Below are 13,881 nucleotides of genomic sequence, written 5' to 3' on the forward strand. Positions count from 1 at the left end.
CTATGGAAAATGTCTGGTCTGCTCCCCAGCAACTCCATCAAAGAACTTGGGTCAGATCCTCTTTGCAGTTTTCAGTGTACTAATTTAGTACTGCACTTCTCACGTAAGTGAGCAACTTAGACCATTCTTCTCCTCCTAGAAATAATTTCATGATGCCACAGATTCTGGGCTTAATTCAGTTAAAGCGGACAGGGCCTAGATTCACAGCCCATGGTGGCTGGTTTAAATTAAATTACAATTCTAAAGAAAAAGGCATGGGTCTAAGATTGTCTGGTAGGCAAAAATCTGCATCACCGTAATGTGTGGAGCACGGGCTGCTGTGGCTTCTGAGAACTGCTCTCTCATTCTACCCCGTGTCACCAGCCCACAGCCTCACAGCAGCCCCCGGCAAGGATGCTACAGTGGGAACCAGGGCAGAAATTGCTAGGGGAAACTGGGACCTTTCTGACCCTGTGCTTTCCAAATTTGAGTCTTAATGAGAGGGACTTAGAGATTAGACTTAATTTTTTCTTAATATCAAAATAGGGAAATACTAAAAAGGAAGGAAATTTAAAGAGGCAAAATTTCACCATGTGCTTACAGGACATTAGTAATTATCACAAAGCATTTGAAAAACACAGTTAATACAAGGACAGTCCCCAGAGGCAGGTGCAGATGCTGTTTCCCACCACAGTGAACAGAAATCCCAATCGCTAGAGATCACCTGATTCTCTTCGAGTCAACACAGGAGTGTGTGTCCTAAGGTTACTACTCAAGACTGGCTCAGGTTCCCCAAATATTACAGATACAAACAGAAACGCAGACAGACTTGGCAAAAGCTCTAATTTATAGGTGTTCTGAGTGTAACACAGACTAAATACTAGGAAATTTAGAATATATTTAATTTATTTAAATATAATTTTAACTTTGAAAGTCAATATGCTTACCAAGTACTTTTTTTAATCTAGAATATCATAGCATAGGAATGTTCGTCATTCTGAAAATTTAAAGCCCTAACTGACAGGGCGTAATGTGGTGGAGAGTGGACTGAAGCATGAAAGGGTTTCCAGAGTTTTCTCCAAAGATATAAAAACTATCGCCAATTTTATGGACTTGGAGGGTAACTTTAACATCGGTAAGCTTGTTTATCTTGAAATGTAATTTAAAACTTTTTGAAGATGCTGCTTCTAAAGGGTTTATTCTCAACCATGCATATACAGAAGGCCATCAGGGGGGACTCTGCCACCAGGAGACACACAGTGGCAAAGGATTCCTCCATGAATGGTAAACACCTACTACCTGTTACAGATGATGGACTGATTTTACAAGCTAGAAACTGGCTCTTTTTAATAAATTAGGAATTTAAAAATTGATGTTGTTAAAACAATAAACATATCAGTTTTCACTTCTGGTTATTCAACCTCAGAATTAACCAATATAAGTAGAAAATTAAAATTAATTCATAATAAAAATCTCAACCCCTCCAAACGTGTTTATTAGTTATAATTTAAATTCATACTAAGTCATTGATTTGGGAAAGAAAAAGAGACATAAGGCTCAAAGAGGAGAAGGAACTCCTTTCTCCTATCTTAAGATTAAAACAACAACAAAATAGTAGCTTCAATTTACAGAATGTCTTTCAATAACAAAAATTCAGATCAGTTACATATGTATAATTTCCTAAACCTTCACAACAGGTGTAAAGTAAGAAGCTTATTACTATTATATTCAAATATAATATCTCACTATAAAAGACAAGAAAATGCAAATTTTACAAAAGGTACTGAAAAGAAGACTCAGTCCTAATTCCACTTACATCAACACAACCACCCTTAGCGTCTGAATGTACCTTAGGGTTTTATTTTTAACCCCATTTGGCTGACGCAGAAGCTGAGGGACTCCAAGTGACCTGTCCTTATGGACACGGAATGAAAACCCTCCACTTCCTACAGTCCTGTAAGGATCCTAGGCCTCTGTGCTGCCCAGGGAGGCAGAAGTGGCCCTGAAAGGCCAAGGTGTCTACCACTGTCGATGGAGAGACTGTCCTTAATCCTCTTCTCTATTTTTTCTCTGGAGACAGTAATGAATATGAAGGGCTGGGCAGCAGGAAAACGAGATGCATTTCTAGTCTAAGTTCCCGCTTCATCTAAGGAGGGCAAGTCTGTTAAATTAAGAACCTTGCTCCTTACAGAGGTCTGGGGCCAAGGCTACTTGCTTAAAATCGAGTAGAAAAATTTTCCTGGTAAACCAAATAAATATCTATTTTCTAATATTTTTGATGCTTCATAAATCAGAGAGTTCTCTTGACCTGAGACAATAAGAGCCCTAAAATAGCCCTAAATTTGGATCAATTTGGAAACCCCCAATAGCCAAACATGAATTCTCTACATCAAGGTCAGAAGACAGGAATGGCCAAGCTGACTCAGAGGAGGCAAAGGAAGCCTCGGTATGTCCACAAACAGCCTCATGACCCAACGCTTAACTGGACTCAGATTCTTGCATGAAACAAAAAATATATGGTGAAGAATTTGGAAGCCCACCAAGGGTAAGGCTGTCTTCAAGATCAAGTTGATGCTTGCACCAGAGGTCACAGACAACTTCAGATTCTGACCACCAGCATCAACACCACAGGGGGCTCTGGGATGGTGCCAGCAATATCACCCAATGCTCAGATTTTCCAGGGTGCCATGATGCATGGCTGTGTAGCTGATGAGGGGGGAAGGCAATTATGGAGCTGCAGGAGGTAACTGAGTTTTCATGGAATATTAGAGCTCAAAGAAACCTTAGGGGTCCAGTGATTTGCAAACTATGTTTAGCAATAGGACACATTTCCATCCCCCAAAGGAAATCTTAGCTGGAAAGCCAATATATGCCTCAGGCAAAAGAGAAACTGCTCTGGCTGAAGCAAGGGGGTAGGAGTGATCTGTAGCCTTTCCACCCAGTTTTCCCTCACCTCCTGTGCAGGCCATTCAAAAGAATCAAGGGCTCTGGAGAATGGGGCTTAAATCCACTGCTTACGTCCAACACCCTCAGTTTGCAGAGCAGGGAACTCAGTCCCAGAGAACCTATGCGTGTGCTGGAAAGAGGGTGGGCTCTTGATAATACAGACCTGGGTTCAAATGCCAGCTTGGCTGCTCACCAGGAAATTATTTAACCTCTCTGGGCCTCAGTTTCCTCATCGTATGGTAATGAAACATTTATTTCCAATTCTCAACAGTGAGCGTTTGTGATGAAGCATGTGTAGGAAGTTCTCAGTAAATGGTTAACTGCTCCTAGTTTTAGGGGGTTTGCCTTGGGGCACGGAACTAGTTAACAGCACAGGTGGGGCTAATTCACCCCAAACCTCTGCATCCCCTCCCCCTGCTCACAGACACTCTTCCCTCACTCACTCTCATGCTGATTCCCGATTATGTTCACTCAATTTGTGTCCCTTTAGTTGGGGAATTGGCCCCAAACAGAAAAACACCAAAACAAAACCAAAAAACCAAAGCACTGGAAATGGGCAGCAGGAAAGGGAAGCAACCTGTATTGAAAGAACTATCTGAAGAAACATCATCCCCCACGCCGAAAGAGAAACTTACCAGCGAGTGCCATTTCTGGTTTGTTTTTAAGGATCTTTCACTGGTATTCTCATTAGCAAACCTCTCCCTCATTCCAGAATCCCTCACAGTTGATGCTAACTAGGCCTGCTGTCACTCTAACAGAATTGCTCCAGAACCCCATCATCAACTTCTTTCCATCAGTGGCGTCTGCTGTTCCAAAGCCCGTCTATTTCCCTGGACTAAGATTCGAGGGCATGGATCCAGTCTTATCCAAACATCACAGTAACAGACAGAGGTCTAGAGTTACCCTACTTGTCTAGTACATACTCCCATCTTCTGCATAGAAACTAGGCTGCTTCCACTGTCGGGAGTTCTGAACACAGCCAGTTTGAAGAAGCCACCTTTATAGGTAAGCCACGCCAGAAGCACTCTATAAAGCACACAATAAAATGCTTCATGAACCTTACCAAACCCGAGGCAGACACCTGGCATTGTGTCCAGGGGGACTTCTAAAGAAAATATAATAAACCATAGCAATTGGAACAATTTTAAAATTGCTTCCATCCCATTGTATTACTTTACATGTAATAATCTAACTAAATCTGCTCAGCAACCAAATTCCACCCACAGGAACTTGATAAAATCATATAAGCTGCCGACCCTGACTTTGGCTTGTAGTTTCAAACGGTGATTCTATTACAAGGGGCAATAAACTTCAGCTTAGAGCACAGCTGTGACTTTTCAGGCTCTACAGGATGATTCATCATTGTCAATTAGATATTTAGCTTAAAAAAATACAGAATTCAAGATCTCCATGACTTATGAGTGTATGCAGATAAGTTATAGATGGAGAAGAAAGCAGGAAAAGTTGGCAAATTAGGAGGAATTAACTATTTTTGTTACTGGGAAATGAATGAATATTTTGTTACCCAAATATTGTTTGATGCACATAAGAAAATGTAATGTTATAAGGGTCTCTGTTTTTAGGTACCAGGCTTTCAAAATATCTGATTGCAAGTGGAGAATTTCCACAACTAGATTTGTGATATAACTATCTTTTTAGTGGAAATATCAACTGTGGTGTGCCACATATACACTCAAAATATCAACCCTCTTAACTAGTGATAGAAGAGTAACTATCTAAGTGCGGGGGAGTCATTTCACCCCCTCCCCCAACTTAGCAATGTGTTCCTAGATGAAAACATTTCCTCATTTCCAATAACTTATTCCCCACGCATTCTGTGAGATGGAAGCATGCTCCTCTGCGCATACAGAAAGATTTGCCAATTGCCTTCCAATTGGCAATTTCTGGTTTACCACTAGAATATTCCTTCCTTCCTTTAACATATCTCATTAAACCAGTTCAGCTGCTACCTAATCAACAGACTTTTTCTAGTAGCAATGAATTAATGTAACTCTAGTCACCAGTAAAATACCATTGGATTGCCCATCAGGATGGATATAGATGTATACACACACACACACACGCACACGCACGCACACACGCACCCATATAGACACAACACAAACTTGAAAATCACCTTGGAGCGTACAAATAATTTCAAAAATAGCCTAAGTGATATAATTCTGACTAAGCATAGTTAAGTGGGACAGGAGCAAAAAAGGTCATTTACCCCTTGTAATTCAACCTTCTCAAGAATTATAAATTGCTTACTAGTGCTAGGGGCATAATTCAGAAATCACGGTAAAATTTTCTCTGCATTTCTATGGTAATTTAATTTCCTTTTCCTCACTTTAAAAGGAAATTATAATTACCAATCTTTACTCACAATAAATGCCTAAGGGCATTTCCATTTCATTTTGTATCACCGTAAGCCAAGAAAACTTCGATGAGTTTAAAAATATCACAGGGAATTAGGTCATAACTCATCGGTGTTTTCTAATACAGACATGAATAATTTATCCTCTGAAACCTGGGATGATAGCTTTGAGTCACACATGGGAAATCTTATTAGCCCATGACAGAGTCAAATCATTAAAAAAGGTTTGTGTGTAAGAATTTTCACAAACATTTGAAGCCAAGAATGTATATGCAATATTAATATGTACACATACAATATACACACACAGATTAACATTGTTGAAAGACATTTAGATTGATCACAAGACATTTAGTCCATATATAAAGATAATGCTCTTTTAAAAAGTGAACTTGTAAGCTTCTTTTTATTGGCGAAGCTCTGACTTAAAGATGCTTTAATAATTTTCTCCTTTTCCTCAAATAAGATTGGAAGCCCACAGCTAACTCCTCCCCTTCAAAGGTCCCAAGCTAAAAAATAGGAAAGAAGGAAAGAAGGAGGAAGGAGGAAGGATAGAGAGAAGAAAGGAAAGAGAGGAAGGAAGGGAGGAAGAGGGAAAAGCCTTTCTCACTTTCAATAACTAACACCTATACTGAGTAGAATTATGCTGAAATGTAATTCCTCCACATACTCAAACACAGCATCTTGTGATAAAGTTTGTAGTTACTATACTCCTGGAACATTAGAAAAGATAGAAGACAATTACAAGAAATAGAATTTCTATCCACTTCCATTTATCACATTGACGATACACTTCTCAACTTACCCCCAGATTTTGAGTGGATTGGCTTTTGTCTCCCTGAGAAATAATTTTATGTTATTAATAGCACAGTCTTCAAAAGCCCCAAATCAGCCATCTGGCTGAGGATGAAGATGGGAGAAAGAAAAAGTAGCAAACTATAGTGGGTCTGGCTACAGGGAATTGACAAATAGGTGTACAGTGGACGAAAGGGGAAAATGTAAATGCAAATAGTTAACAAACCATCAAGCAACATACAAACATTGTTATTATTAATAATGATGAATGATAATAATAACAATCATTACAATATTTTCAATGTTGATTATTTTGATCCACATACCCAAAATGCGACTACAGGGAATGGAAATCAACAAGTGACTAGTCAACTATAGGTCTGCTTTGTGTAAGATCTTTGGATAAAGAAAACCATCAGCTCCAAAATTCTTTCCTGTGGAACCTAACAGAAGGCTTACGGAACCCTCAGCAATTTCTGCCTTTGGCGTAGAGAATCAAGCTGACTAAATTTTTTTTTCAAGTTTGAAATTTCACATTTATTTCAAAACCTTAAAGAAATTATATTCCCTTTTTCCTCAGAATTGAACATACTGGTTTAAGCTACTTTTATTTCACTGTAATAGAGCAATTTAAACTAAAATTTTATATAACTTATTTAATATTATTCCTCAACAAAGACTGAGACTAAAAAAGTTGTACAAAGCTGTACATCTATTTAGTGGGTTCAAACAGATATATTAAAGAAAATCTTTACTAAAACATAGTTATTGGGACAAGTTTAACGTTACCTCTGGTACTCCTAATTTTCGGCATGCTTCCAAAAAGTTTTCCACATTTCTTCTGCACTTGGCCATGCTAAGTTTGGGCTATAAATGCAAATATACAGAAATAATGAATTATTAAAAGAGAAATAACTTTAACAACAGGTTAAATTCTAAACGTTCTAATTTTTAAATGGCACAAGTAATATATTTTATTGAAGAAAAACACATGAGCAAATAGAAGACAATAAAAACATATCTAGAAACATCCACCTATAGCTAAGAACTATTAATATTTTCATTATATTTTTCCAGACATCATGTGCGCATGTGTGTGCATATACAAAGATATACATATCTATGTATATACACAGATATGTGTATATATGCAAAATTTCTGCATGTATGTATGCATGTATATCTGTATCCATGTATATACCTGTATGTGTGCATATGCAAAGTTTCTGCATATGTAGGTTAGTGTCTGTATATATATATGTATATATATATATATATATACACATGCACACACATATACATACATACAATTTTTATGAGATCACACTCTTGCATAACCTGCTTTAGTTCACCTAAAAATACACCACAGGCATCACCTTTTCCCATCAGCAAATATATTTCTATATGAAGGGATAAATTCACCAGGCCAATTAATCTCCTTCCCAGCAAAGCAACAGGTTTAATTAGAAAGAGGCATCATGGAGGTAAATGACCCCGAAAATGGCAGGACTTAACCAAGAGCCTCTCATGATCGAGCTGATCCTGGCTAGGTGACCTCTAAGGTGTGGGATGGATAACAGGTACCTCTGACTCACATGTTTTAATTTTCACATGGTAAGTTTTAAAAGCTGTGCACATGCTAAATTTTAATATTCCACTATAAGTTCTTTTAAAAAGGGAAGCAAGAAGCATGACTGACTCCAACAGCCTAGGGGCAGGAGCAGTGTTTCATAGACCGACCTTACCCTGTTAATGAGCGTGAAGCGACCCTTATTCCATCTTACAGGGAACCACACCAAATCACCATAAAAACCTAAATCTGCACAATATTTATTAAAAAAAGGGGCTTTCTCTATGTCTCCCCCCACCCCACCCCACACAAAAAATAGAAAGAAAGAAAGACTGCTGATGTGGAACAATTTAATTTAGAGACTAAACAAACATTCTCCGTGTTGGCTAAAGTGGAACTGGTGCCGCTCAACACGAGGCCTGCAAAGGGTGGGCAAGAAGCTGCTTGGGTGGCTTTGCCCACCCCCTGCAAGACCACTGCATTAAGCCTCATGCAAAGAGAAGGAACACTCACAGGTAATGTGACATGGGGATAACGGAAATAGGTCCCAGCCTAGAAGATAGGGCACCAAGAGGCATTTCATCATACTGAGACCCTAACATTTGTCTCTCTGATCCTCTAAGCCATTATCTTCCTTCATCTACTCATGATTTAGGAGAGTCTGTTCTTAAATTCCAAAGATGCCCAACACCATTCAAAATATTTAGGTCAGCCTAGTAAAGTCAACATGTTTCAAGCTACATAAAGAAAATTTCCCATCTCTGGAAGTGAGGGAGGGCCCATTCTAAGATTGTTGCCTACTTTGAGTTAGAAAAGCGCTTGTTACGAATACAATGACTTGATTCAACCTCACCATTGGTCAACTAATCAAAAATTACAGCAAGTGCACAAACTGGGATACCAGTGTTCAGCTTACTAAACTGTCAAAGACTGGGGAAATCCAACTTAAGAGACTGTTCCTTAGCATACTGACAATGATAGTGATTCTGTTTATGACTACCTTTCCTTAGCTTGGCACAAAAAATGGACAATATTAGTCTCATGAATGAAAAATGAGAATGCTTAACGCTGGCCATAACCCAGGTAGAAAAGGCACTCTCATCTACTGCTGATGGCGCAGATATGACTGTGTTTAAGTTAAAGGAGATCATAGTATAGTATAGTATATAGGTCTTAGTTGAGGGGAGGTTGCTATAGGAACAAAAAAAAAAAAGAAAAGAATCCAACTCAGTGCTAAGAATGGCTTGCCTCTTGTCAACACTAAAGTAGAGGAGAAATGGGAGCTCGTGATGCTGCAGGTGAGCAGCTCTGGAGGCAGGTGGGAGCCGCCCTCTCGTGTCGAGAGAGCAACCTGTGCAGACACTGGGGTGGAGAGTGATGGCACAGACCAGAGACGGGAGCAGGTTTTCCGGCCGCAGCGTGGCTGGGCCTGGTCACTGGGGGCTTCGAGACGCTCGCTGAAGAATTTCTGAGAAGCGGACATCTAAAAACAGCCTGCATCTCTAAAAAGGAAAACTACAATGTAATGACATAAGCTAAAATGTTAGAATCATTAAAATGGATATTTATGAAGAGTTTTAATGATGTGGGAGAATATTTAGGTTTTAATAATAAATTTTAAAAACAACTAAATAGTATATAGGAGATGCCGACAATTAAAAAAAATGCAGAAAGAAGGCTAGTAGTATAGAAGACAAAATGTTGACAGTGATTGTCTTTGGGTGGTGGGGTAAAGGATGATTTATTTTTCTTCTGCATTTCTCTATTTCCTCTTTTTCTCCAATCAGGCACTATTTCCCATTCTATTTTCAATTAAAAAAATTTACTTAAAGAAGAAAAAAGGCGACAACCAAAGGATTTCTAAAAGAATGTATCATTTTCCCTGAAGAGCTAATAAGATATACAAATGTGTACAGATGCATGATTCATAGCATCCTCTCACATCTTGTAAAATGATAACTGTTCATTCAAATTGGAGGCTGAGGAGTCACAGTCGCTCTCTTACAATTCAGGAAAAATTATTAAATGGAAATTTGGCACACGGCTCAGACAACTTCATAGCAGTTTGGATCCCATTCATAATTGGGATCCCATTTATAATTAAATACTGGAAAGTTTCACACTGGATTATAGGACAAAATTTACTGCTCAAACTAAGGCAGTTACAGACAGATTTGAAGGAGAAGACAAATTGATCTTCTTTCCCCTATGTTTTCTGAGGCAAAAAAGGGGTCCGACTTTTCAAAGGAAAAATATGTTCCATAGTATAGACAGGAAACAGACAGTCGAAATGGGATCATCAGCTAATTTTTCCTGCTGCCAAGAGAAAAGAAACTAGGACAAACGATGTGAGGCGTTCCTGAGGGGCAAGGGAGGGTGCAGAGGGACTTCACTGAGCCTTTCAGCCGACACACTCATTACCAGATATGTATGAACATCGTACCTTGAGCTTAGCGGTTCTGGCTTTTGAAAATCTGCTCTATAAACTAATGATAATAATGGCTTACATTCATGTGTCTATCACGTGTAGTACCTCATTGCATCCTCATAAGAATATTTCCATCGCAAAGAAGAGCAAAGCAAATTAAAGAGAGGTTAAATAACTTGCCCAAAGTCAGATGGCTTCTAGGAAAATCTGGGATTTGCATCAAAAACCTACTTTTTTAGCCCCTAAACTCTTCTGCCTCTCCTAGCAAAAAGCAAATAGTGTGGAGAGAAACTTCTTTCTTCTCTGCTTGTCTGAACCCGACATAGGCTTCAAAGACAAGCTTGTTCCTGATTCCCCCACCCTCATCTGAATGGCCATAAAACTGACGCAGTGGCTTTCTTCTGGATGGTAACACGCTCCATGACGTATAGGAAGAGGATCACAGCATACGTGCCAGCTTGTCCCCCAACACAGGGAAGATGAGGATTTTTAGGGCATTAATGGCATCTCTCTCATCTCCACTTTCCCCATTGTTCCCCCAGTATCGCCAACACACCCTTGAGAACAGTGAGCGATCAAGGAATTGTTGAATTTATGGCTGGCTGAGCAACCTCTGGCCTGATTGGTTATTAACGATATTTCACAAAGAATCCACATCTTTTCAGCACTCTCCTAAAATCCCCAATGACTGATAAAGGAAAGAGAGTCCATTTAGAAGGGAAGCCACCAATCAAAAGAAGCTTTCCGAAAAGACTTCTCACTGTTCAAATAACGCCTTGTGGGAAGTGAATCTTTATGCCCCTACAGTCTTAAAGTTAGCACTCCAACCAGTAATTTTTTCATATGATTTGCTCTATATCTGAAATCAATTCTTTTTCTGTCATTTATACCGTTATTTAAAACAGTCTCCCTTTTCCAGTGAAAATGTTGCTTCATTCAGACCTATGCCTTTTCTGCTCTCCTAGGTGTGTGGGGTCCTGGTGATCCCACGGGCATCTTTAACCAGCAACACTGTCCCAAAAGAATTGTTTTATGTCAGTTAGTTTCCCTGTCTATGGCGCTACTTACAACTGCTGGCGAGGGGACGTGGATGCTGGCAACGGATCGCGGGCGGATGTGATTGACCAGATGGCAGAGGACGACGCCGTCCATGAGCGCAGCCCCCAGGTCTTCATGCAGGCTCACCTTCAGTCTCATCTCGATGCTCTGTTGGGGAAATCAGAAGGAAGCCAGTCGCTATCAGGCAGCGGAGGCTAAAATACAGTTAACGGGTATTTATGAACTGAGATGTCCATTTCACTATGGGGGAGAAGGATAAGAACACCTGGAGAACACTGACATCATTTAAATCTTTTCAAAGGACATTAAAGCAAAAATCTCTCTGTAGACAAACAAATTGAGTTGTGTCTAAAATTTTTAATTAGTTGAATAAAAGGAATAATGGAACCACTTCTGGAGTTCAATGTTGCCTCAGCCTTGGCTATAAAAAGAGAAAAGCAGAAGAGTTGACCAATAAAAACCAAACCCTAACTGGTTCAGACAGGCTGCAAGGGGCAGAAGAGGGATTAAGGGACGCTTTTCTTTTAGACTATGTTTTAGTAGAGAAATGGATTTTTCCCTCTTTTCAAAACATTAGACTTTTTATTTTGAGATAAATATAAATTCATATGCAGTTATGAGAAATAATACAGAGAGATCCCATACACCCTTTGCCCAGTTTCCCCCAAAGGTAACAACTTGCAAAAATACACTACAATATCACAACCAGGATACTGACATTGATGGGGTCCAGATAGAGAGCATCTCCATCCCCGCAAGGAGTCCGCCTGTTGCCCTTTTGTGGCCACACCCCCTTCGCTCCCACCCCCAAGCACCTCTTCAGCCCTGCCCTCTGTCTCCTTTCCTTCCAGAGCTCCCAGGACGGGAATGTGTATCATTTGTTATACCACCACAGGTCCCGGGGGCTCTGCCCATTTATTTTCAGTCTGTTTTCTCTGTTGTTCAGATTAGGTAATTTCTGTCGTTCTTTCTTCCAGCTCACTGATTTTATCCTTCGTCATCACCATTCTTCTGTTGAGCCATCTACTTTTTATATGGCCTTTTTATTTTGAATAATGTATTTTTCAGCTCTAAATTTACATTTGGCTCTTCTTTATATCTTCTATTTCTTTGGTGAGGTGTTGTATTTTTTCCTTTGTTTCAACCATGGTTTGTAATCGCTCATTGAAGCATTTTTAGCATGAAGGCTTTAAATCTTTGTCAGATGATCCTAACATCACTGCCACATCAGGGTTATCATCTGTTGATTGTCCTTTTGCATTCAGTTTGAGATATTCTGCTTCTTGGTAGGACGAGTGATTTTTGGTTGAAGCCTAGACATTTCTGGTACTATGTTGAGACTCTGGATCCTATTTAAATCTTCTGTTTTAAGTGGCTTTTGTGGACACTGCTCTAACAGGGAAAGGGGGGTTATCACCTTGTTACTGCTGGTGTATCCAGAAATCCAGGTTTTCCACTTGGTCTCAGTTGACTGGGGCGGGGGGTGGAGGGGAGCTGTACTGCTAGGTGGGGTGAGAATCCAGGCTCCCTATGTGGTCTCCACTGAGGCCATGGAGGAGGCAGGCTTGTTCCCAGTTGTGGGGGTGAAATTCCTGGCTCCTGTCTTGGCCTTCTCTGATTCCAGCCCAGCAAGGCTGGAAGTCTAGCCTTCAACCTGGTCTTTGCTGGCATGGGTAAGGGTGAAGCCACAATTTTTTCTGTGGTGTTTAGCTGGAGTACAGCATTTATTGTCTAAAAGTGTTCTGTCTCACTAAGCTGCCCCTTTCCTTGTCTTCTGACTAAAGAAAGCAAGCTTTTGTTGGGGCTTTTTTTTTTTTTTTTTTTTTGGTGAGGAAGAGTGGTCCTGAGCTAACATCTATTGTCAATCTTCCTTTTTTTGCTTGAGGAAGATTCGCCCTGAGCTATCATCTGTGCCAGTCTTCTTCCTCTATTTTTTATGTAGCTCACTGCCATAGCATGGCCACTGACAAGTAGTGTAGGTCTGCACCTGGGAACCAAACCCAGGCTGCCAAGGCAGAGCATGCTGAACTTAACCACTAGGCCACAAGGCCAGCCCCATTTTTTTTGTTTTAATTTGTGCCCAATAACATTTCTGAGTTTCTGGCTACTTCAGCTCCAAGCCTGAAAAATATGAGGCAAAAAAGAATCCTACAGAACTCCCCACTGTGTCATTCCTAGTCCCAAGGACCCCAGCTGGTCTACCTCCTTCTCTTCACCTTTCAAAGCATTCTGGTGTTTATTTTATATATAGTGTTGGGGAGTTTGGGTAGTAACTAGTAGGAGAAATGGCAAAAAGTACATCTACTCCCTCTTCTCAAAAGCAGAAGTAGAGAAATCGTATTTTCTTTTTTGAGGAAGATTGGCCCTGAGCTAACATCCGTGCCAGTCCTCCTCTATTTTATATATGGGATGCCTGCCTCAGCATGGCCTAACAAGCAGTGCGTAGGTCCACACCTGGGATCTGAACCGGTGAACCCCAGGCCATCGAAACAGAGCATGCAAACTTAACCACTGCGCGACTGGGCCAGCCCCAAGAAATCAATTTTTTAAACTTTCAACACAAGTTTCTGCTTTACAACAGAACCTCCTTTTAAATGGCTAATAGCCTAAAAAAGGATTAAATTTGGAGATTGCAATAAACGAAGCACTTGAAAACGAGTGCATAGCACAGTGTTATATAATTCTCTTTCAGGACTGTCCTGTGTCTAAACACCTCATTTTTTTCTA

General features: G+C 40.0%; 1 protein-coding gene across 4 annotated transcripts in view; it reads right to left on the bottom strand.

The window, feature by feature from the left end:
• LRCH1 (leucine rich repeats and calponin homology domain containing 1) overlaps positions 1 to 13,881 on the bottom strand; it is a 191,873-nt gene that overhangs the window by 12,596 nt on the left and 165,396 nt on the right. For all 4 annotated transcript variants that reach the window (XM_003363227.5, XM_023621596.2, XM_001915032.5 and 1 more), the window contains 2 exons: positions 11,164 to 11,301; positions 6,887 to 6,964 (listed from right to left, as the gene is read on the bottom strand). In XM_003363227.5, coding sequence (XP_003363275.1) covers positions 6,887 to 6,964; positions 11,164 to 11,301 — 216 coding nt within the window. The remainder of the gene's footprint in view (positions 1 to 6,886; positions 6,965 to 11,163; positions 11,302 to 13,881) is intronic.

This window comes from Equus caballus, chromosome 17, assembly GCF_041296265.1.
Source record: "Equus caballus isolate H_3958 breed thoroughbred chromosome 17, TB-T2T, whole genome shotgun sequence".
NCBI lineage: Eukaryota > Metazoa > Chordata > Mammalia > Perissodactyla > Equidae > Equus > Equus caballus.